Source organism: Scyliorhinus canicula, chromosome 17 (genome assembly GCF_902713615.1).
Source record: "Scyliorhinus canicula chromosome 17, sScyCan1.1, whole genome shotgun sequence".
NCBI lineage: Eukaryota > Metazoa > Chordata > Chondrichthyes > Carcharhiniformes > Scyliorhinidae > Scyliorhinus > Scyliorhinus canicula.
The window spans coordinates 107,397,396-107,423,193 of NC_052162.1; the positions used below are offsets into that span (position 1 = coordinate 107,397,396).

At 48.3% G+C, this 25,798-nt stretch overlaps 1 protein-coding gene across 1 annotated transcript in view; it reads right to left on the reverse strand.

Annotated features, from left to right (window-relative positions):
- LOC119951692 (zinc finger protein 418-like) overlaps nt 1–25,798 on the reverse strand; it is a 71,408-nt gene that overhangs the window by 19,643 nt on the left and 25,967 nt on the right. Inside the window, exon 3 of the mRNA XM_038774933.1 lies at nt 18,370–18,445. Coding sequence (XP_038630861.1) covers nt 18,370–18,445 — 76 coding nt within the window. The remainder of the gene's footprint in view (nt 1–18,369; nt 18,446–25,798) is intronic.

Here is a 25,798-nt window from a genome sequence, read left to right on the forward strand (position 1 = left end):
GGTGAGCAACAGTATCTTCTCCGTTGTCTGCAGTCGTAAGTGATTTTTCCGGGATAATGAGGTGCCAGTTACTCTAATACTGTCAGGTAGTTCATTATTGTTTGGATCAGGGCAGCGCAGTGGTTAGCACTGCTGCATCACAGTGCCGAGGACCCGGCTTTGATCACAGCCCCAGGTCACTGTCTGTTTGGAGTTATGGACTGAACCTGGTAAACTGGGAGCTGATGTGTTTTTGGAGGACGAACAAGGCAAGGGAATTGGAGGGCCGAAGGGCTTGTTCATGTGTTGTACTGTTCTTGTACATAATGGATGGCTAACAAGGCAAGCAAATACACAATGGACGGCAGGACACTAGGAAGTACAGAGGAATGGAGGAACTCTGGGGTTCATGTCCAAAGATTCCAGAAGACAGGTAGGACAGATCGATAAGGTGGTTAAGAAGGCTTATGGGATACTTGTCTTTATTAATGCAGGCATAAAATATAAGAGCAGGAAGGTTAAGATGGAGCTGTGTATAGTGCTGGATAGGCCACGGCTATAATACCATGTGCAGTTCTCATCGCCACACAACAGGAAGGAAGCGATTGCACTCTAGAGGATGCAGAGGGATTCACCAGGCTTTTCTTGGGCTGGAGTTTCACCGAAGAAGAGAAGCTATTTAGGTTGGGATTATTTTCATTACAGCAGCTATGGCTGAAACGGGACCCGATTGAGATGTACAGAATTATTTTAATTTTTTTAATTTTTATTTTTTTATAAATTTAGAGTACCCAATTTTTTCCAATTAAGGGCCAATTTAGCGTGTTCAATCCACCTACCCTTGCACATCTTTTGGGTTGTGGGGGCGAAACCCACGCAAACACGGGGAGAATGTGCAAACTCCACACGGACAGTGACCCAGAGCCGGGATCGAACCTGGGACCTCAGCACCGTGAGACTGCAGTGCTACCACTGCGCCACCGTGCTGCCCTTACAAAATTATGAGGGATATAGATTGGGCATAGCAAAAAAAACATTCCCCTGGGTTGAGGGGTTAATAACCAAGGGGTATAGATTTAAGGTAAGGGGCAGGTGATTTTGAGGAGATTTAAGGGAAAACTCTTTCATCCAGAAGGTGGTGGAAATCTGCAACTCACTGCCTAAAATAGTGGGAGAGGTAGGAACCCTTGCAACATGTAAGAAGCATTTAGATGGGCACTTGAAATGCCAGAGCATACAAGGCTATGGATCAAGTGCTAGAAAATGGGATGAGAACAATTATGTGTGTGATGGCCGGCACAGACACGATGGGTGGAAGGGCCCCTTGCTGTGCTTTAAAACTCTGTGGTTCTATTTTGGGTGTGAGAGTCTGGGAGGTGGGGCCCCGCTTACCTGGGAAAGTTGTCACCTGCCACCATGTTGACGCTGCAAGTTCAGGGAGAATGATGGCCATTTTGGGCACTGATTTATAAAAAAATATATGTTCTTTACATTTTGCCGCCACCTAACCTCCCACTGTATTACTTTCCAAAAACCTTAAAACCTGTGTCCCTTTGTTCTTGAACCAACGAATGGGAACCGCTTTTCCTTGTCTACCTTACCCAAACCTGTACACCACTATCAGACATCCTGTCACAACCTCCTTTTCTCTCCGGAGAACAAGCCCAGTTTGCCCAGACCCACCTTGAAGCTAAAATTCCCTCAGTCCTGGATTTCAGCCATCCTGGTATATCTCCTTTCCACGTAACGTAAGGCACAGGGGCAGGAGAAGGGTGGGTGGCCCAGGGTTGCCAACCCTCCTGGATTATCCTGGAGTCTCCAGGAATTAATTGAGGATTCATATCAAGAATGCAGCTCTGTGCATTTATTGAGGGACATTGAAATAAAAAATTAATTTGTCAATATATTTGAATATTTCTCTTTTCAGATATAAACAAATATTGAAAATGGGGAGGGGGGAAGGAAAAGGCTGTTTGGTTGAGAGTCGAGCTTTATCCAAATGGGTAATGACTATTTTTGCTTTCTGATGGCGGAGGAAGGCATTGTGTCACAAGGATGGGTGTGTTGGTCGATTAACAGTTGGATTGTGAGGGTACATGATGATGAAACCATCAGGAATACATGGGAAGATCGTTTAATCCGGGGTGGCCAACTCTTGTGGAGAATATAAAGTGCCATTCTGGCATGAAGGTCTTTGGAGCTGTGGCGGGGAGGGGGGGGGGGGGGGGGGGGGGGGGGGTTGCGGGTGTGCTGCCAGAATAAAAGAACAGCTACTGCGCTTTCAAGATCCAGATTTTGTGAAAAAACAGCATCCGCTGATGCATGCAACACGGGACAGTTGGCTCAATTATGGGACAAGCCCTGGTCACCCTGGTACTGAATCTGTTTTGTCATTCACTATGATCATGGCTGATCTTGGCTATTTTCCTTCTGAATGCTCTTATCTAATTCAATGAAAATTCCTTTTGCAGGCTTCAGAAACTTAAACCAATTATCAAGATCTGTCAAAGCTCCTCGATTCCTCAGGCCCTGAAAATCATCAGCCACTGACTATAGAAGGTAAGAGGTTTGCCAGTTCTATCCATGAGGAAAGATTTCAGCTACAGTATGTCTGGAATAGCAATGCAATGTCAGAATCCCTGGTGAGATCACACATTGTCCGTTCTGGACACCACAACTTCAGAAGTAATGATTGGCCCTACCTGAGTGATACATGAACTCCTGAAGGTACAATAATGGATAAAAATTACACCAATGAGTCAGAGTCATTATGAAAAAGAAAGAGCCATTCAGTCAGTTGTACTCCCCTGCTCTTTCTCCAACATATTTATTTCCCTCAAATATCTATCTAATTTGTTTTGAAATCTTGGAGCAGCCCCACTTCCACCAATCTCACAGGCAGTGATTTGATGGTAATTACCAATCGCTGCATAAAAATGTTATTCTTCACGATCCATCTGTATCCCTTTCCCCAAACCAGAAATATGTGTTCTGAGTACTTGTAGTATCAGCCAAAGGGAAGAGCATTTTCTTGGCAACGTTGCCTAAAGCTGTCATCACCTTGCGCACCTTGACCAGACATTCCTGCAGCCTCCAAGGAGAACAGTTCAAGCTTCTCCAATCTAACCTCATACACCTCGATCAGACATCCCTGCAGCCTCCAAGCAGAATAATCCCAGCTTCTCCAATCTAACCACATTCACCTCGATCAAACATCACTGCAACCTCCAAGGAGAACAGCCCTGGCTTCTCCAATCTAATTTCATATTCCTCGATCAGATATCCGTGCAGCCTCCAAGAAGAAGAGTCTCAGTTTCTGGAATCTAACTCCTACACCTCAATCAGAGAGCCCAAACGTCTCCAATGTAACTGCGTACACCTCATTCAGACATCCCTGCCGCCCTAACCTCATATATATGGATTAGACATTCCTGTTGCCTCCAAGGAGAACAGTCACAGCTTCTCCAAATCTAACCTCATACATTTTGATCAGACATCACTGCAACCTCCAAGGAAACAGTCCTAGCTTTCCAATCTAACCTTGCATAGATTGATCAGATATCCCTGTAGCCTCCACGAACAGCATCTACTGCACCAATCTTACCACATATGCCTTGATCAGACATCCCTGCAGCCCAGAAGGAAAACATCCATAGCTTCTCAGCTGGGGTCTGGCAAATGGAATACAATGTTGACAAATGTGAGGTTATCCAGTTTGGTAGGAATAACAGCAAAGGGGATTATTATTTAAATGATAAAATATTAAAACACGCTGCTGTACAGAGGGACCCGGGTGTCCTAGTGCATGAGTCGCAAAAAGTTGGTTTACAGGTGCAACAGGTGATTAAGAAGGCAAATAGGGTGGCTTGTGGCACAGTGGTTAGCACTGGGACTGCGGTGCTGAGGACCAGGTTTCGAATCCCAGCCCCGGGTCACTATCCGTGTGGAGTTTGCACATTCACCCCATGTCTGCGTGGGTTTTACCCCCACAACCCAAAGATGTACAGGTTTGGTGGATTGCCAACTCTAAATTGCCACTTAATTGGAAAAAATATATAATTGGGTACTCTAAATTTATTTTTAAAAAATGAAAAAGAAGGCTAATGGAGTTTTGTCCTTCATTGCTAGAGGGATGGTGTTAAAGACTAGGGAGGTTATGCTGCAACTATACAAGTTGTTAGTGTCCACACCTGGAGTATTGAACCTGGGGCCTCACGGTAGCATGGTGGTTAGCATCAATGCTTCACAGCTCCAGGGTCCCAGGTTCGATTCCCGGCTGGGTCACTGTCTGTGTGGAGTCTGCACGTCCTCCCCGTGTGCGCGTGGGTTTCCTCCGGGTGCTCCAGTTTCCTCCCACAGTCCAAAGATGTGCGGGTTAGGTGGATTGGCCATGCTAAATTGCCCGTAGTGTAACGTTAATGGGGGGATTGTTGGGTTACGGGTATACGGGTTACGTGGGTTTAAGTGGGGTGATCATTGTTCGGCACAACATCGAGGGCTGAAGGGCCTGTTCTGTGCTGTACTGTTCTATGTTCTATTGTCTTCAGTTTTGGTCTCCTTTCCTGAGAAAGGACGTACTGGCGCTGGAGGGTGTGCAGAGGAGATTCACCAGGTTAATCCCAGAGTTGAGGGGGTTGGATTACGAGGAGAGGTTGAGTAGACTGGGAATTCGTTGGAATTTAGAAGGATGCGTGGGGGATTCTTATAGAAACATATAAAATTATGAAGGGAATAGATAGGGTAGATGCGTGGAGGTTGTCTCCACTGGTGGGTGAAAGCAGAACTAGGGGACATCGCCTCAAAATCAGGGAAGTAGATTTAGGACTGAGTTGAGGAGGAACTTCTTCACCCAAAGGGTTGTGAATCCATGGAATTCCTTGCCCAGTGAAGCAGATGAGGCTCTTTCATTAAATGTTTTCAATATAAAGACAGATAGTTTTTTGAAGAATAATGGTTATGGTGTTCGGCGGGAAAGTGGAGCTGAGTCCACAAAAGATCAGCCATGATCTCATTGAATGGCAGAGCAGGCTCGAAGGGCCAGATGGCCTACTCCTAGTTCTTATGTTCTCCAATTTAATTTCATATCTCTCGACCAGACATTCCTGCAGCCTCCATGAACAGCTTCTACCTCTCCAATCTAACCTCGTTCACCTCGATCAGGTGTCCCTGCAGCCTCCAAGGAGAACAGGCCCAGCTTCTCCACCCAGGTTGATAGGGTTGTGAAGAAGGCCTATGGTGTGTTGGCCTTTATTGGTAGAGGGATTGAGTTCCGGAGCCATGAGGTCATGTTGCAGTTGTACAAAACTCTAGTACGGCCGCATTTGGAGTATTGCGTACAGTTCTGGTCGCCTCATTATAGGAAGGACGTGGAAGCTTTGGAACGGGTGCAGAGGAGATTTACCAGGATGTTGCCTGGTATGGAGGAAAAATCTTATGAGGAAAGGCTGATGGACTTGAGGTTGTTTTCGTTAGAGAGAAGAAGGTTAAGAGGTGACTTAATAGAGGCATACAAAATGATCAGAGGGTTAGATAGGATGGACAGCGAGAGCCTTCTCCCACGGATGGAGGTGGCTAGCACGAGGGGACATAGCCTTAAATTGAGGGGTAATAGATATAGGACAGAGGTCAGAGGTGGGTTTTTTACGCAAAGAGTGGTGAGGCCGTGGAATGCCCTACCTGCAACAGTAGTGAACTCGCCAACATTGAGGGCATTTAAAAATTTATTGGATAAGCATATGGATGATAAGGGCATAGTGTAGGTTAGATGGCCTTTAGATTTTTTCCATTTCGGTGCAACATCGAGGGCCGAAGGGCCTGTACTACGCTGTATCGTTCTATGTTCTCCAATTTAACCTCGTACACCATTTTTTTTTTAAATTTCCAATTAAGGGACAATTTAGCATGGCCAATCCACATGCCCTGCATGTCTTTGGGTTGTGGAAGTTAGGCCAACGCACACACGGAGAGAATATGTGGACACCACAAGGGGCCAGGATTGAACCCAGGACCTCGGTGCCGTGAGGCAGTTGTGAAAACCACTGCGCCATTGTGCCATCCTAACCTCAAATATTGATCAGTCATACATGTAGCCTCCAAGGAGAACAGTCCCAGCTTCCCCAATCTAACCTCATTCACCTCGATCAAACATTCCTGGAGCTTCCAAGGAGAACAGTCCCAGATTCTTCAATCTAACCTCATTAACCTGAATCAGACATCCCTCCAGCCTCCAAGAACATTCCCAGCTGCTTCAATCTAACGTCATACACCTCGATCAAAGATCTATGCGGCCTCCAAGCAGAAATCTCCCAGCATTTCAAATCTAACCTTATACACCTCAATTGGACATCCCTGCAGCCTCCAAGCAGAACTGTCTCAGCTTCTCAAATGTAACCTCATACACCTCGATCAGACATCCCTGCAGCCTCCAAGGAGAACAATTCCAGCTGCTCCAATCTAACACACAGAACATAGAATTTACACTGCAGAAGGAGGCCATTCGGCCCATCGAGTCTGCACCGGCCCTTGGAAAGAGCACCCTACCTAAGCCCACACCTCCACCCTATCCCCATACTTCCACCCTATCCCCGTAACCCCACCTTACCTTTTTTTTTGTTGGTCACGAGGGGCAATTTATCATAGCCAATCCACCTACCCCTGCACATCTTTGGACTGTGGGAAGAAACCGGAGACTGTCTGTGTGGTGTTTGCACTTTCTCCTCGTATCTGCGTGGGTTTCCAACGGATGCTCTGGTTTCATCCCACAGTCCAAAGAAATGCAGTTTAGGTGGATTGGCCACGCTAAATTGCCCCTTAAGTGTCCAAACGTTTAGGTGGTGTTAAGGGGATAGGGTGGAGGCGTGGGCTTAAGCAGGGTGCTCTTTCGAACGGCAGGTGCAGACTCGATGGGCCCAATGGCCTCCAGCACTGTAAAATTCTATGACTCTCTGAATCTCCAATCTCAGACACCTCAATCTGACATCACTGCAGCCTCAAAGAAGAACAGTCCCAGCTTCTCCAATCTAACTTCATACACCTCTGTCAGACATCCCTGAAGTCTCCAAGAGTGACCTAAGCTTCTCCAATCTAACCTTTCTTAAAATAAATTTAGAGTACCCAATTTTTTTTCAAATTACGAGGCAATTTAGTGTGTGTGACCGACCCTGCACATCTTTGGGTTGTGGGGGTGCAGACGCACGCAGACACGGAGAGAATGTGCAAACTCCACACGGACAGTGACCTGGGGTGGGGATTGAACCCGGGTCCTCTGCACTGTGAAGCATCAGTGCTAACCACTGCACCACCGTGCTGCCCCTTTCTCCAATCTAACCTGAAACAGCTTGACCAGACATCCCTGCAGCCTTCAAAGAGGACAGGTCCAGTTTGTCCAATTTAACCTCTTACTTCTTGATCAAACACCTACAGCCTCCAGGAACAGCCCCAGCTAATCCAATCTAAATTTGTACACCTCGATCAGCTATCTCTGAAACCTCCTGAAGGGCTGCAGCTTCTCCAATCTAACCTCGTACACCTTGATTAGACTTCCCTACAGCCTCTGAGGAGAACAATCCATACACCGCAATCACACATCCCTGCAACCTCCATGAACGGTCCCAGCTTCTCCAATATCAACTCGTATACCTCGAGCAGATATCCGTGCAGCCTTTTAGAACAGTGCCAGCTTCTGTACCTAATCTGATACACCTCGATCAGGCATCCTGCAGCCCCAAAGGAGAACAATCCCAGCTTCTCCAATCTAAATTCATATACCTCGATCAGACATCCTGCAGCCTGCAAGAACAATCCCAGCTTCTCCAATCTCACCTCATAACCTTGATCAGACTTCCTTGCAGCCTCCAAGAAGAACAGTCCCAGCTTCTCGAATTTTAACTTGTTGTGCATCGAGATCAGACATCTGTGCAGCCTCCAGAAGCAGGCTCATCCTCTACTATCTAAGTTCATACATCTTGATCAGACATCCCTGCACCCTCCAAGTTTAGCCCCTGCTTCTCCAATCTAACCTTCTACACCTCGATCAGACGTCCCGGCATCTTCCCAGAACGGCCCCACAGTCTGCAATCTGACTTCATATACCACGAACGGACATCCGTGAAGTCGCCAATGTAACCACGTACACCTCATTCAGACACCCCTGCTGTCCTAACCTCATACACATTGATTAGATATCCCTGCTGCTTCAAGGAGAATAGTCACAGCTTTCCAATCTAATCTCGCATACGTTAATCAGATATCCCTGTCGCCTCCATGAACAGCGTCTACTGCACCTATCTTACCAGATTTTGCTCGATCAGACATCCCTGCAGCTTGAAGAAAAACAGCTCCAGCCTCTCTAATCTAACCTCATACACCTCAATGAGAGATCCCTGCAGCCTCCAAGGAGAACAGACCCAGCTTCTCCAATCTAACCTCATACACCTTTTAAAAAATATTTCCAATTGAGGGGCAGTTTAACGTGGCCAATCCACCTGTCCTGCACATCTCTGGGTTGTGGGGGTGAGACCAACTCATACACGGGGAGAATGTGCAAACTCCACATGGGCCAGGATTAAACCTAGGTCCTCGATGCCGTGAGGCAGCAATGGTAACCATTGTGCCATCGTACCGCCCTAACCTCATACACCTCGATCAGACATCTCTGCTGCCTCCAAGAAGGACCAGCTTCTCCAATCTAACTTCATACACCTCGATCAGACATTCCTATAGCCTCCGGGAACAGTCCCAGCTTCTCCCATCTCACCTCTATTAACGTCGATAAGATATCGCTGCGGCCTCCAAGGAACACAGATCCAGCTTCTCCAATCTAGCCTCATTACACCTCAATCTGACATCCCTGCAGCCTTCATAGAACATTACAGCCCAGTGCAGACCCTTCGGTCCTCGATTTTGCGCTGACCGTGAAACCCCTCTAAAGCCCATCTACACTATTCCCTTATCGTCCATATGCCTATCCAATGACCATTTGAATGCGTTTAGTGTTGGCGAGTCCACTACTGTTGTAGGCAGGGCATTCCACGCCCTTACTACTCTCTGAGTAAAGAACCTACCTCTGACATCTGTCCTATATCTATCTCCCCTCAATTTAAAGCTATGTCCCCTCGCGCTAGACATCACCATCCGAGGAAAAAGGCTCTCATTGTCCACCCTATCTAATTCTCTGATCATCTTGTATGCCTCAATTAAGTCACCTCTTAACCTTCTTCTCTCTAACGAAAACAGCCTCAAGTCCCTCAGCCTTTCCTCATACGATCTTCCCTCCATACCAGGCAACATCCTGGTAAATCTCCTCTGCACCCTTTCCAATGCTTCCACATCCTTCCTATAACGCGGCGACCAGAACTGCACACAATACTCCAAATGCGGCCGCACCAAAGTTTTGTACAACTGCAACATGACCTCATGGTTCCGAAACTCAATTCCTCTACCAATAAAAGCAAACACACAGTACGCTTTCTTAACAACCCTCTCAACCTGGGTGGCAACTTTCAGGGATCTATGAACATGGACACCGAGATCTCTCTGCTCATCCACACTACCAAGAATCTTACCATTAGCCCAGTACTCTGTCTTCCTGTTATTCCTTCCAAAATGAATCACCTCACACTTTTCTGCATTACACTCCATTTGCCACCTGTCAGCCCAGCTCTGCAGCTTATCTATGTCCCTCTGTAACTTGTAACATCCTTCTGCACTGTCCACAACTCCACCGACTTTAGTGTCATCTGCAAATTTACTCACCCATCCTTCTACCGCCAGGTCATTTATAAAAATGACAAACAGCAGCGGCCCCAAAACAGATCCTTGTGGTACACCATTAGTAACTGGACACCAGTCTGAACATTTCCCATCAACCACTACCCTTTGTCTTCTTCCAGCTAGCCAATTTCTGATCCAAACTGCTAAATCACTATGAATCCCATGCCTCCGTGTTTTCTGCAATAGCCTACTGTGGGGAACCTTATCAAACGCTTTACTGAAATCCATATACACCACATCAACTGCTTTACCCTCATTCACCTGTTTAGTCACCTTCTCAAATAACTCAATAAGGTTTGTGAGGCACGACCTACCCTTCACAAAACCATGTTGACTATCTCTAATCAAATTATTCCTTTCCAGATGATTATACATCCTATCTCTTATAAACCTTTCCAAGACTTTGCCCACAACAGAAGTAAAGCTCACTGGTCTATAGTTACCGGGGTTGTCTCTTCTCCCCTTCTTGAACAAGGGGACAACATTTGCTACCTTCCAGTCTTCTGGCACTATTCCTGAAGACAAAGGTGACTTAAAGATCAAAGCCAAAGGCTGAGCAATCTCCTCCCTAGCTTCCCAGAGAATCCTAGTATAAATCCCATCCGGCCCAGGGGACTTATCTATTTTCACACTTTCCAGAATCGCTAACACCTCCTTATGAACCTCAAGCCCTTCTAGTCTAGTAGCCTGTATCTCAACATTGACTTTTTCCTGTGAGAATAGTGACGAAAAATATTCATTTAGCACCTCTCCTATCTCCTCGGACTCCATGCACAACTTCCCACTACTGTCCTTGACTGGCCCTACTCTTACCCTAGTCATTCTTTTATTCCTGACATATCTGTAGAAAGCTTTAGGGTTATCCTTGATCCTACCTGCCAAAGACTTGTCATGTCCCCTCCTGGCTCTTCTTGGCTCTCTCTTTAGATCCTTCCCAGCTAACTTGTAACTCTCAAGCGCCCTAACTGAACCATCACGTTTCATCATTACATAAGCCTCCTCCTTCCTCCTGACAAGTGTTTCAACTGCTTTAGTAAACCATGGTTCTCTAGCTCAACCACTTCCCCCCTGCCTGACAGGTACATACTTATCAAGGACACACTGTTCCTTGAACATGCTCCACATTTCCATTGTGCCCATCCGTTGCAGTTTTCCTCTCCAGCCGATGCATCCTAAGTCTTGCCTTATCGCATCATAATTGCCTTTCCCCCAGATATGACTCTTGCCTTGCGGTATATACCTACCCCTTTCCATCACTAAAGTAAACGTAATCAAATTGTGGTCACTATCAGCAAAGTGCTCACCTACCTCCAAATCTAACATTTGTCCTGGTTCATTACCCAGTACCAAATCCAATACGGCCTCGCCTCTCGTTGGCCTATCTACATACTGCGTCAGGAAACCCTCCTGCACACATTGGACAAAAACGGACCCATCTAAAGTACTCGAACTATAGTGTTTCAAGTCAATATTTGGAAAGTTAAAGTCCCCCATAACAACTACCCTGTTACTTTTGCTCCTATCCAGAATCATCTTTGCAATCCTTTCCTCTACATGTCTGGAACTTTTCGGAGGCCTATAGAAAACTCACAACAGGGTGACCTCTCCTTTCCTGTTTCTAAACTCAGCCCATACTACCTCAGTAGTCGGATCCTCATCAAACGTCCTTTCAACCACCGTAATATTGTCCTTGACTAACAATGCTACCCCATCCCCTCTCTTACCACCTTCCCTGAGCTCACTAAAATATCTAAACCCCGGCACCTGCAACAACCATTCCTCTCCCTGCTCTATCCATGTCTCCGAAATGGCCAAAACATCGAAGTCCCAGGTACCAACCCATGCCGCAAGCTCACCCACCTTATTCCGGATGCTCCTGGCATTGAAGTAGACGCACTTTAAACCACCTTCCTTCCTGCCGGTACACCCCTGCAACTTCTAAACCTTACTCATGACCTCACTACGCTCAACCTCTTGTGTACTGGAGCTACAATTCAGGTTCCCAATCCCCTGCTGAACTAGTTTAAACCCTCCCGAAGAGCATTAGCAAATTTTCCCCCCAGGATATTAGTACCCCTCTGGTCCAGGTGTAGACCACCCCGTTTGTAGAGGTCCCACCTACCCCAGAATGAGCCCCAATTGTCCAGGAATCTGAAACCTTTCCTCCTGCACCATCCCTGCAGCCATGTGTTCAACTGCTCTCTCTCCCTATTCCTCGACTCGCTAGCACGTGGCACGGGTAACAACCCAGAGATAATAACTCTGTCCTGGATCTATGTTTCCACCCTAGCTCCCTGAATTCCTGCCTTACATCCCTATCCCTTTTCCTACCTATGTTGTTGGTACGTATGTGGACCACGACTTGGAGCTGCTCCCCCTCCCCCTTCAGGATATCAAAAACACGATCCGAGACATGGCGAACCCTGGCACCTGGGAGGCAACACACCAACTCTCTCTCGTTCCCACAGAATCTATCCCCCTAACTATGGAGTCTCCAATGACTAATGTTCTTATCCTCCCCCCCCCCCCTTCCCATCTGAGCAACAGGGACAGACTCTGTGCCGGAGACCTGCTACCCCATGGCTGACCTCTGGTAAGTCGTTCCCACCCCCCCCCCCCAACAGTATCCAAAGCGGTATACCTGTTACCAAGGAGAACGACAACAGGGGATCCCTGTACTGACTGCTTCCCCCAGCTTCTCTCACCATCACCCATCTGTCTTGAATTTTTGGCATAACTACCTCCCTGAAGCTTCTATCTATGACCACCTCTGCCTCCCGAATGATCCGAAGTTCATCCAGCTCCTGCTCCAGTTCCCTAACATGGTTTTTGAGGAGCTGAAGTTGGGTACACTTCCCACAGGTGAAATCAGCAGGGACACTGACGACGTCCCTCACCTCAAACATTATGCAGGAGGAGCATTGTACTGCCTTCCCTGCCATCTCCTCTAGATAAAAACAAGAAAAAGAAAGGAAGAGCTTACCTGATATTCCCTCAACCCCTTAGGTTAGAGGAGGTGGAAGGGTGGGGGACTCGGGTTGTGTCTCGGGTTTAGCAACCGCCCAACCTATATACAGGTACTCACCTTCCCGACAGGCCCCTGCTCCCGCCAAAAATCCGGAGGCCGCTCCTGCTGAAAAGCAAGTGAATCCAAAGGTTTACACTCTGTACACATACTCACCTTCCCGACAGGCCCCTGCTCCCTCCGAAAATCCGGAGGCCGCTCCCTCTGAAAAGCAAGTGAATTTAAAGGCCCACACTCACCTTCCCGACAGGCCCCTGCTCCCGCTGAAAATCTGGAGGCCGCTCCCGCTGAAAAGCAAGTGAATTTAAAGGCCCATACTCACTCAAGTTGAAGAGTCCCAGCGTTGCCAATCTAATTTCAAACATCTCGATCAAACATGTCTACAGACTCCAGGAGGAGCCGCAGCTTCTCCAATCTAACATTGTACACCTTGATCAGACTTCGCTACTACCTCCGAGGAGAATAGTCCCAGCTTCCCATGTCGAACTTCATACACCTCGATCACACATGCCTGCAGCCTCTAACAACGGTCACAACCTCTCCAAACTAACTTCATACACCTCCATCAGACATCCCTGCTGCCTCCATGATGAACAGTCTCAGCTTCTCCAAACTATACACCACACCTCGATCAGACATCTCTGGCGCCTCCTCGAATGGTCCCGGTTTCTTCAATCTAATGTCATGCACCTCGATCAGCTTCTGTCATAGTTCAGTGAGATCTGATCACTTTTTGGCTCTGTACAAATGTAACTCGCAGAGACACAGCTTGTGTAATAATAGTTCAGTGACAGCTGAGCACTTAGTGAGTGACCAAGTCTGTAGATGTGTAACTCAGATAGGAACAGCTTGTGTCACAGTTCTGTGAGATCTGATTATTTACTCAGTGGGTGAATCTGTATAAATGTAACTCAGGCTCAACGTGTGTCAGAGTTCAGTGAGAACTGATCACTTACTGAGTGAGTGACTATAGAAATATTATTCAGACTAAGGTTTGTTAAAACAGCCCTTGGGGGAAGGAAGCTCTGAACTAATCATTAAATTTATCTTCTTAATTGGAAAAAGGCGATTTGTTCCAAACATTCACATTGACTAATGAAGTCATTAAAAATGATTTGTTGTTGTGAGTTCAATTATTTTCTCCAAAGAAAGTGTAGAAGTGGGATTGACCCACAACCTGAGTCACCAAAGAAACAGAGAGGATCTGGAGAGGAGAAAATAATTAGTAGGACACCAGATACTAAATCTGGAACAATGAGCACCGAGTGGAAGGAGTGTGTGGGATGGGGATTTACAGATTTGGGGAAATGAAAGGAGAAATAATTTTCCATTAAAAAAACTAGATTTGTCTGTTCTGAATTTCTATCCTGTACTGAATGATTTTATAAACTCCGCATACAGCGGATTAGAGAGAGATTGGGAAACTGAAACCAAAAATCTCAACGAGATCTTAAGAAATCAATTAATCCCTGTATGATTAGCCTTTGATTATGGAAGGAGATTTTTTTTCTGTTCTGTCCATGGAGGGATATTTGGATCATCAATATTATTGAAAGAATTACTGGTACAGACACACACACACGTCAAAATCTCCTCTTGGGGTTAAATATATCATGTGTGTAGAAAGTTCGATTTCCTCTAATCGGCTGCATAGTAGCATAGTGGTTAGCACAGTTGCTTCACAGCTCCAGGGTGTCGGCTTCGATTCCCGGCTTGGGTCACTGTCTGTGCAGAGTCTGCACGTTCTCCCCGTGTGTGCGTGGTTTCCTCCAGGTGCTCCAAAGATGTGCGGGTTAGGTGGATTGGCCATGCTAAATTGCCCTTCGTGTCCAAAAAGGTTACGTGGAGTTACTGGGTTAGGAGGACAGGATGGAAGTGTGGGTTTGTGTAGAGTGCTCTTTCCAAGGGCCGGTGCAGACTCAATGGGCCGAATGGCCTCCTTCAGCACTGTAAATTCTATGATTCTATGAATGCAGTTCACCGGAAGTGGAATGGAATTGGCAACTGGGGAATAAAAATAATGGCTTCAATCTTCCCAATATTTTATTGGAGGTCCCTGGAGGAAGCAGAAAAGAAACCACTTGGCACACAGCACAGAATGGGAGGTCACCCCTCACCCCATTCCCCTGGTTACACAAATCATTTACCTTGGACTGACCCACACTTGGGCAGGGCTGGGTCAAGGTGCAGGAACCTGCAAACTGGTAGGTTGAGCTGTGAACTGGGCAGGATTAGGGGATTTGATTGATGGGTCTGGGGCTTTTCCAGAGCAGGCCCAGTCACTGCTTCCCCCCATTTCCTCGTGGATGTTTCACTGAAGTCGTGCTGGTGAGTGTTTTTAAACTCTGTCTCACTATCTTGACCCATCAATCAAATCCCCTAATCCTGCTACTATCTTGGGAATGGAGGTGGATTGGAAGTTGCTGTGAGTGTTTTGTTTCTCAGATGGGCTCAGGCAGGAGTAAAGGGAGACAAAGTTACTCAGGTGGAAATAGGTAGTCTTAGTGATATGTTGTCAGAACATCAGCTTGTGGTGAAAAATAACTGTGAACAACCATCTCACTTTTGTGGACGGACCGAGAGATCTTGGGGTTCATGTCCATAGATGTCTCAAGGTTGCCACTCAAGTGGACAGAGCCGTGAAGAAGGCCTTATAGTGTGTTAGCGTTTATTAACAGGGGGCTTGAGTTTAAAAGCCTTGGGGTTATGCTGCAACTGTACATGACCCTGGTGAGATCACATTTGGAGTATTGTGTGCAGTTCTGGTTACCTCATTATAGGAAGGATGTGGAAGCATTGGAAAGGGTGCAAAGGAGATTTACCAGGATGCTGCCTAGTTTGGAGGATATGTCTTATGAGGAAAGGTTGAGGGAGCGAGGGCTTTTCTCTTTGGAGCTGAGGAGGATGAAAGGCGACTTAATAGAGGTTTATAAGATGATGAGGGGGATAGAGTGGATGTTCAGAGACTATTTCCTCGGGTGGATGTAGCTGTTACAAGGGGGCATAACTATAAGATTCAGCGTGGGAGATATAGGAGGGATGTCCGAGATAGGTTCTTTACTCAGAGAGTGGTTAAGGTGTGGAATGGACTGCCTGCTGTGATAGTGGAGTCGGACACTTTAGGAACTTTCAAGCGGTTATTGGATAGGCACATGGAGCACACCAGAATGATAGGGAGTGGAATAGCTTGATCTTGGTTTCGAACAATGCTCAGCACAACATCGAGGGCCGAAGGGCCTGTTCTGTGCTGTACTGTTCTCTGTTCTATGTTTATCACCTCCCTGTTCCCCACCCAATGGTCTAAACACACTTTCAGGTGAGGCTGCACTTCATGTGCACCTCCTTCAATCTGGTCCATTGCATTCACTACTCCCAAAGTGGTCTCCTTTACATTGGACAGACTAAACGCAGACTGGATGACTACTTTGGTCCATCCGCAAGCAGGATCCAGACCTTCCTGTTGCTTGCCATTTCAACTCCCCATTCTGTTCTTATGTCCACATGTCCATTCTTGGCCTGCTGCAATATCCCAATGAAGCCCAAGGCAATCTGGAGGAACAGCATCTCTTCTTGTGATTAGGCAGGTTACAGCTTTCCAGACTTAACATTGAGTTCAACAACTTCAGTCTGTCAAATCTCTCCTCCACCTTTTTTTTAAATTCAGAGTACCCAATTATTTTTTTTCCAATTAAGGGGCAATTTAGCGTGGCCAATCAACTGTTTTTGCACATCTTTTGGGTTGTGGGGGAGAAACCCATGCAAACACGGGGAGAATCTGCAAACTCCACACGGACAGTGACCCAGAGCTGGGATCGAACCTGGGACTTCGGCGCAGTGAGGCCGCAGTGCGAACCCACTGCCCCACCGTGCTTCACCCATTTGTATTTCGTTCAATTTATTTTCTTTTGTTCCATCAATAAATTTTCCTCATCACCGTTCCCACCTCATCAGGGTCCCTATCCCACCTCATCAGGGTCATCCGTTCCCTGTTCTAAGTTGTCTTTGACACACTGCTTATCTTTGTTCTGCCATTAACACATTCTGATCACTTAATGTGCCATTATCAGCACGCTTCTTATTCATAGTAAGAAGTCTTACAAGGATAAAGTCCAACAGGTTTGTTTCGAAGTCTAGGTGCATGATTAGCACCAGTTCCATTCCCTTTGTGCTTTTGTCTCCCATATCTTTGTCAATCTCTCCCTAGTCTCCACCTATTGCTGGCCCTCTATGCAGTCCCACTGCTCCACAGTCCCACCACCAGCCCCCCCCCCCCCCCCCCCCCCCCCCCCAACCACCACCACCACCAAACAGTTCCAGTGGGCAGCACGGTAGCATGGTGGTTAGTACTGTGCTTCAGAGCGCCAGGGTCCCAGGTTCGATTCCCGGCTTGGGTCACTGTCTGTGCGGAGTCTGCACGTTCTCCGTGTCTGCGTGGGTTTCCTCCGGGTGCTCCGGTTTTCACCCACAAGTCCCGAAGGACATGCTTGTCAGGTGAATTGGACATTCTTGAATTCTCCCTCTGTGTACCCAAACAGGTTCCGGAATGTGGCGACTGTCGGCTTTTCACAGTAACTTCATTGCAGTGTTAATGTAAGCCTACTTGTGACAATAAAGTAAGAAGTCTTATAACACCAGGTTAAAGTCCAACAGGTTTGTTTCAAATCACTAGCTTTTGGAGCACTGCTCCTTCCTCAGGTGAATGAAGAGGTGGGTTCTAGAAACATTTATATAGACAAAGTCAAAGATGCAATACGATACTTTGAATGCGAGTCTTTGCAGGTAATGAAGTCTACAGGCCCAGATGGAGCATCTGGAGACAGGGCTAATCACAGGTTAAAGAGGTGTGGATTGTCTCAAGCCAGGACACGGTAGGATTTTGCAAGCACAGGCCAGATGGTGGGGGGGGGGTGAATGTAATGCGACATGAATCAAAGGTCCCGGTTGAGGCCATACTCATGTGTGCGGAACTTGGCTATAAGTTTCTGCTCGGTGATTCTGCGTTGCCGGGCGTCCTGAAGGCCGCCTTGGAGAACGCTTATATAAAGATCAGAGGCTGAATGCCCTTGGCTGCTGAAGTGTTCCCCGACTGGAAGGGACTGCCTGACGATTGTCGTGCGATGTCCGTTCACCCGTTATCGCAGTGTTTGCATGGTCTCACCAATGTACCACGCTTCGGGACATCCTTTCCTGCAGCATATGAGGGAGACAGAAACAAACCTGTTGGACTTAAACCTGATGTTATAAGACTTCTTAATGTGCTCACCCCAGTCCAACGCCAGCATCTCCACATCATGTGACAACGATTATTATTACAAAGAAAAGGGCAGCACGGTGGCGCAGTGGTTAGCACTGCTGCATCACAGCGCTGTGGTCCCAGGTTCGATCCCGGCTCTGGGTCACTGTCCGTGTGGAGTTTGCACATTCACCCCGTGTTTGTGTGGCTTTTGCCCTCACGATCCAAAGATGTGCAGGGTAGGTGGATTGGCCGTGCTAAATTTCCTCTTAATTGGAAAAAAATCAATTGTTAGGTGAATTTAAAATCAATTTAAAATTTATTCAAAAAATATATAAATTATTGCAAAGAAATTTCTTACCAGCTCTGTTCACTCTCCACAGATGCTGAGAATTTCCAACATTTTCTGTTTGTGAATGGTCTGGTTCAGCTTCAAGCTGGAAGAGAGATGGATGGTATTGATGGTTAGGGTGTGGAGTTTGAAGCTGGGATTGGATTAGAAAGATTGGAGAGGCTGGGACTGTTTTCCTTGGAGCAGCAAAGATCAAGATTATGAGGGGCACGGATAAATTGGATAGGAAGACACTTTTTCTATTAGTAGCGGGGTCAATAACCAGGGGGCATAGATTTAAGGTCAAAGGTAGAAGGCTGAGAGGAGAGTTGAGGAGAAACCTTTTTCACTCGGAGGATGTTGGGAGTCTGCAACTTGCTGCCTGAAAGGGTGGTTCAGTCAAACTCGTAACATTGAAGAAGTATTTAGATATTTACTCGTGCGGTCATAACCTCCAGGGCTATGGGCCAAGTGCTGGAAAATGGGATGAGTGTAGTCAGAGCTTTGTTCACACTGTGGACACACGATGGGCCAAATGGTCCATTCTGTGCTTTAAGCGTGTTCTTGAATCTATAATTATATCCTGAATTCTCACTTCTCAATCTTTCCAACACCAATGTTAAACTGACTGATCTGTTGGTGCTGGGCTATTCCTTCCATTTATGATTCGTCACGATTTAATATTAATGATAGAAAGTGCGAGGAAAATTAGAGAAGTGATGAAATTGTAACTATATTTAAAAACACTGAAAACTGATAAATAATTCAACAAATTATTCACAGGTCAAGACATAAACGAGAGCTAACAAATGAAAATATGTCTAGTGCAGATTAAAATCAAGCTTCTTTATTTGAGAATAAGAACTGCATTTTGGTTTCTGACTTTGAACAAAATAAGCTGTGCAAACAGTGGGACAAACATTTTCAGATTGGCTGCAGCCAGGGGCGGCATGCTGGTGCAGCGGTTAGCACTGCTGCCTCGTGGCGCTGAGGATCCGGGTTCGATCCTGCCCAGAATCACTGTTTGTGTGGAGTTTGCACATTCTCCCCGTATCTGCGTGGGTCTCACCCCCCACAACCCAAAGAGATGTGCAGGGTGGGTGAATTGGCCATGCTAAATTGAATCTTATTTGGGGAAAAAAAAGAATTAGATACCCTCAATTTAAAAAAAAACGATTGGCTGCAGTCAGTTAAAACGAGTTTGAAGACTTCCGGTTGCGGCTATGCAGAGCTAAGTTGCATGTTCGGCAGCTCCCGCCTAGAACGGACTTTTGGGCTCTTTTCAGGGCCCCCAATGGCATTTTTCCGACATTTCCTGGTGTGGGAAGGAGACTGCAACATTCCCCCGACAGTGTATGGCTTAGACCAGGAGCGGGGCGACTAAAAAAGTGGTGGTGAAGCCAAAGAAAGTGCGAGGGTAGAAAAGCAAGATGGCGGCAGGCGGAGACCAGGCAGCGTGGATTCAGTGGGCGCAGGAGCAGCAGGAGGATATCCAGCGCTGCTTCAGGGAGCTCAAAGCGGGGAGCCGATGAAGGCTTCTATTGATAAGCTGCTGGAGACCCAGGAGACAGCGATCCGTGAGGTCTGGCAAAAGATCTCGGATAACAAGGACGAGATCTTGGGCCTAGCGGTAAAGGTGGGGACGCACGAGGCGCTCCACAAGAAATGGCAGGAACGGTTCGAGGAGATGGAGAATCAGTCGAGGTGGAAGAATTTGCGGATCCTGGGCCTCCCGGAGGGGCTGGAGGGGTCGGACGTGGGGGCCTATGTGGTCACCATGTTAAACTCGCTGATGGGATAGGGGTCCTTGCAGGGGCCCCTGGAACTGGAAGGGGCCCATAGAGTACTGGCGAGGAGGCCCAAGGCGAACGAGCCGCCGTGGGCGGTGCTGGTGTGGTTTCATCTGTTAGCTGATGGGGAGTGCGTACTCAGCTGGGCCAAGAAAGAGAGGAGCAGCAGGTGGGAGAACGCGGAGGTTCAAATATATCGGGACTGGAGTGCGGAGGTGGCGAAGAAGAGCGCCGGGTACACCGGGCGAAGGCGGTGCTGCACAGGAAGGGGATAAAGTTTGGCATACTGCAACCGGCGCGTCTGTGGGTCGCCTACAGGACCTGCACCATTATTTTGAGTCCCCAGAGGAGGCGTGGGCCTTTGTTCAGGCCGAGAAGCTGGACACAAACTGAGGGTCGGGATGGGGCGTCGTGCGTGGGGATGGTTGGGGATTGTTGTGGTTGTGTAACATTTTGAGGGGGGTTCTTTGTTCTTGTTTATTTTTGGTTTGGTGTGGGTGGTTAGGGTGGGTTGGGCACTGTTTTGGTTGGGTCTGACGGGTGGGCTCTTGGAGGGGGGCAAGTTAACGGAGTGGGGAGTGGATGGCCAGTGGGGGGGAGAGCGCCCTGCGGGGGAGGGGGAGGCCCGAGTCGGGGGTGAGGGGACTGGGCCTGTAAAAGGAGCTGCGCCAGAGGAGGCGGGGTTGGGCAGGTGGAAAGCGCGGGCTTTTTCCCGTGCTGGAGGGGGCGGGGCAGGGAAGCGCGGGCTTTTTCCTGCACTTCGGATGGCAGGTGGAGGCGGAGGGCCTGCTGGTGGGTAATGGAGGGGGTGGAGAAGTCCCATAATGGGAGGAGTCGAAGGAGAGGCGGGAGCGGCCGGGGTTAGCAGGGGTCAGCTGACTTGCGGGAGTGCAATGGAGGGAGCAATGCAGCTAGGAGGGGTCCTAGCTGGGGTGGGGGTAACTGGGTTGCTTCTGGTATGGTCAAGGGGGAGCTGGAGCGAGTAGGGGTCGGGACGGGGGTTTGCCGCCGTGGGGAACGGGCCTGGCGTGGGGTGTGGGTGCGTGGCTGGCCGAGGAGGGGTTATGGCGAGTCGGCGGGGGAGGGAGGCGGGCAGCCCCCTGATCCGGCTGATAACCTAGAACGTAAGGGGACTGAACAGGCCGGTTAAGTGGGCCCGGGTGTTCACGCACCTGAAGGGGCTGAAGGCGGATGTGGTCATGCTCCAGAATACACCTGAAGGTGGCGGACCAGGTAAGATTGAGGAAGGGGTGGGTAGGTCAGGTGTTTCATTCGGGGCTGGATGCCAAAAATCGGGGGGTGGCAACCTTGGTGGGAAAGTGGGTGTCGTTCAAGGCATCGAGCATTGTGACAGACAATGGCGGCAGGTACGTAATGGTAAGTGGTAAGCTGCAAGGGGAGAGGGTGGTGCTGGTCAACGTGTCTCCCCGAACTGGGATGATGCGGGTTTTATACGGCGCATGTTGGGTCGGATCCCTGACGTGGAAGTGGGGGGCCTAATAATGGGAGGGGACTTTAACACGGTGTTGGATCCGGCACTGGATCGCTCCAGGTCTAGGACGGGTAGGAGGCCGGCGGCAGCTAAAGTTGGTTTAGCTCACTCGGGGCTGGTTTAGCTCACTCGGCTAAACCGCTGGCTTTTATAGCAGACCAAGCAGGCCAGCAGCACGGTTCGATTCCCGTACCAGCCTCCCCGGACAGGCGCCGGAATGTGGCGACTAGGGGCTTTTCACAGTAACTTCATTGAAGCCTACTCGTGACAATAAGCGATTTTCATTTTCATTTTCACTTCAAGTGCTGAGGGGGTTTATGGACCAGATGGGAGGGGTGGACCCATGGAGATTTGCAAGGCCGGGGGCTAGGGAATTTTCGTTCTTCTCGCACGTTCATAAGGCCTAGTCCTGGATCTACGTCTTTGTTATGAGCAGAGCGCTGATTGCGAGAGTAGAGGATACCGAGTACTCGGCGATAGCCATTTCGGATCACGCCCTGCATTGGGTAGACTTAGAGCTGGGGGAGGAGAGGGACCAGCGCCCGTTGTGGCGCTTGGAGGTGGGGCTGTTGGCGGACGAGGAGGTGAGCGAGCGGGTCCGAGGAAGCATAGAAAGATACCTGGAGGCCAACGATAACGGGAGGTCCGAGTGGGGATGGTCTGGGAGGCGCTGAAGGCGGCGGTTAGGGGAGAACCAACGAGAGAGCAAGCTATCCTAGATCTGGTCCTGTGTAATGAGGCAGGAATAATTAATGACCACATCGTTAGGGATCCTCTTGGGGGGAGTGATCACAGCATGGTTGAATTTAGTATACAGATGGAGAGTGTGATGATAGAATCCAATACTAGGGTCCTCTGCTTGAACAAAGGGGACTACGATAGAATGAGGAAGGACCTCGCTAAAGTAGACTGGAAACAAATATTTTATAGTAGGACAGTTGAGGAGCCGTGGAGTACTTTCAAAGAAATCTTTCATAGTGCTCAACAAAAGTATATTCCAGTGAGAACGAAAAATTGTAAGAAAAGAGGTAATCTACCATGGGTGTCTAAGGCGATACATGAGGCTGTCAAATTGAAAGAGAAGGCTTACAAAGTGGCCAAGATCAGCAGGAAACTAGAAGATTGGGAAAACTTTAACGGTCAGCAGAAAGCCACGAAAAGAGCCATAAAGAAAAGTAAGATAGAACACGAAAAAAACTGGCACAGAATATAAGGACAGATAGCAAAAGTTTTTATAATTATATAAAACTAAAAAGAGTGGCTAAAGTAAACATTGGTCCGTTAGAGGATTAGAGTGGTATTTAATTATGGGATATGATGAAATGGCGGAGGCATTGAACAAATATTTTGTATCGGTCTTCACAGTGGAGGACACTAATAACTTGCCAGCAATTGACCGAGAGAAGAAGGTAGGTGAGGACCTGGAAACCATTACTATCACGAAAGAGCAAGTGTTGGGCAAGCTAATGGAGCTCAGGATAGATAGGTCTCCTGGCCCTGATGGAATGCATCCCAGGGTACTGAAAGAGATGGCTGGAGTAATAGCAGATGCACTAGCGGTAATTTTCCAAAATTCGCTGAACACTGGGGCAGTCCCAGAGGATTGGAAAACAGCAAAAGTGACGCCACTGTTTAAAAAGGGAAGTAGACAAAAGATGGGGAATTATAGACCAGTTAGCTTAACCTCTGTCGTGGGGAAGATGCTTGAGTCTATTATCAAGAAAGAGATAGGAGGGCACCTCGATAGAAATTGTCCCATTGAACGGACGCAGCATGGATTCATGAAGGGCAGGTCATGCTTGACGAATCTCTTGGAATTCTATGAAGACATTTCGAGCAAGGTAGACAAAGGGGACCCAGTGGATGTGGCGTACCTAGATTTCCAAAAGGCCTTTGACAAGGTACCACACAAGAGGCTGCTCCATAAGATAAGGATGCATGGTGTTAAGGGTAGAGTACTAGCATGGATAGAGGATTGGTTGTCTAACAGGACACAAATAGTGCTATTCTGGCTGGTAATCAGTGACGAGTGGTGTGCCTCAGGGATCGGTGTTGGGACCACAATTATTTACAATTTATATAGACGATTTGGAGTTGGGAACTACGTGTAAGGTATCCAAGTTTGCAGATGACACGAAGGTGTGTGGCAGAGCAAAGTGTACTGAGGACTGTAAATCCTTACAGAGGAACATTGACACATTGAGTGAGTGGGCAAAGGTCTGGCAGATGGAGTATAATGTCAATAAGTGTGAAGTCGTGCATTTTGGTAGGAGTAACAATAGAACGGATTATTACTTAAATGGTAAAAAGCTGCAGCATGCTGCCATGCAGAGGGACCTGGGTGTACTTGTGCATGAGTCACAGAAGGTTGGTCTACAGGTGCAACAAGTAATTAGGAAGGCAAATGGAATTTTGTCCTTCGTCGCGACGGGGATCGAGTTTAAAAGTAGAGAGGTAATGTTGCAGTTGTACAAGGTGCTGGTGAGGCCACACCTGGAGTACTGTGTGCAGTTTTGGTCTCCACACTTGAGAAACGATGTGCTAGCACTAGAGAGGGTGCAGAGGAGGTTCACTAGGCTGATTCCGGAGTTGAGGGGGTTATCGTATGAGGGGAGGCTGAGTAGATTGGGATTATATTCACTGGAATTCAGAAGGTTGAGGGGGGATCTAATAGAAACATATAAAATTTTGAACAGAATGGATAAAATAGAAGTAGAAAGGATGTTTCCACTGGTAGGTGAAAGTAGGACAAGAGGGCATAGCCTCAAGATTAGGGGGAGCAGATTTAGGACTGAATCAAGGAGGAACTTCTTCACTCAGAGGGTGGTTAAAGTATGGAATTCCCTACCAAAAGGAGTACAAGGATCCCCTGCAGTGTGGGTTTTACAGGCCGATTTTGTTGTTAAATGTAGATGCCAAGGTGTTGGCGAAGGTCTTAGCCACGAGAATTGAGGATTGTGTGCCCATCCACGAAGACCAGAAGGGGTTCGTGAAGGGGAGGCAGTTGAACGCGATTGTGCGGATGCTCCTGAACATTGTTATGATGCCGGCGAGGGAGGGAAAGGTGGAGATAGTGGCAGCGATGGACGCTGAGAAGGCCTTTGATAGGGTAGAGTGGCGGTACTTGTGGGAGGTGCTGGACAGGTTCGGGTTTGGGGAGGGGTTCGTCAATTGGATTAGGCTGTTATACGAGGTCCCGATGGTGAGTGTGGCCACGAACCAGAGAAGGTCTGAGTACGTTCGGTTGCATTGTCCCCCCCCTGCACTTCGCACTGGCGATTGAACCCCTGGCTATGGCACCGAGGGCGTCGAGGAACTGGAGGGGGCTGGTGAGGGGTGGGGAGGAGCATAGGGTGTCGCTCTATGTGGATGACTTGCTGCTATATGTGGCGGACCCGGTGGGGGGGATGCCGGAGGTAATGAGGATCCTCAAGGAGTTCGGGGATTTCTCAGGGTATGAGCTCAACATGGGGAAGAGCGAGTTGTTCGTGGTTCATCCAGGGGACCAGGAGAGGGGGATTGGCGAGCTCCCACTAAAAAGGGCGGAGAGGAGCTTCAGATACTTGGGGGTCCATGTGGCCAGGAGCTGGGGGGCCCTGCATAGAGGCTGGAGAGCCCTGCATAGAGGCTGGAGATGGCGTCTTGTGAGGGTACGAGTCTGGAGGCGCTGGCAGCGGCTCCCTCCAACGAGGTATACCACGAGCCCGGTGGTGGCGGCTACCCTCAAAATTTGGGGGCAGTGGAGGTGGCACAGGGGGTGGTGGGGGCCTCGGTGTGGACCCCAATACGGGGGAACCACCGGTTTGTCACGGGGAGAATAGATGGAGGGTTTATGGGGTGGCACAGGGCAGGGATGAGAAGTTCGCGAGCCTGGGTGAGCTGGAGGAGAAGTACGGGCTCCCCCCGGGAAACACCTTTAGGTATCTACAGGTAAGAGCGTTTGCCAGGCGGCAAGTGGTGGAATTCCCGCTGCTGCTGCCACGCACGGTACAGGACAGGGTGCTGTGGGGGCTGTGAGTTGGAGAGGGGAAGATTTCGGCAAAATACCAGGCGATGCAGGAGGAGGATGAGGCCTCAGTGGAGGAACTGAAAGGTAAGTGGGAGGAGGAGTTGGGGGAGGAGATCGAGGAGGGGACGTGGGCAGATCCCCTAGGGAGGGTGAACTCTTCCTCTTCGT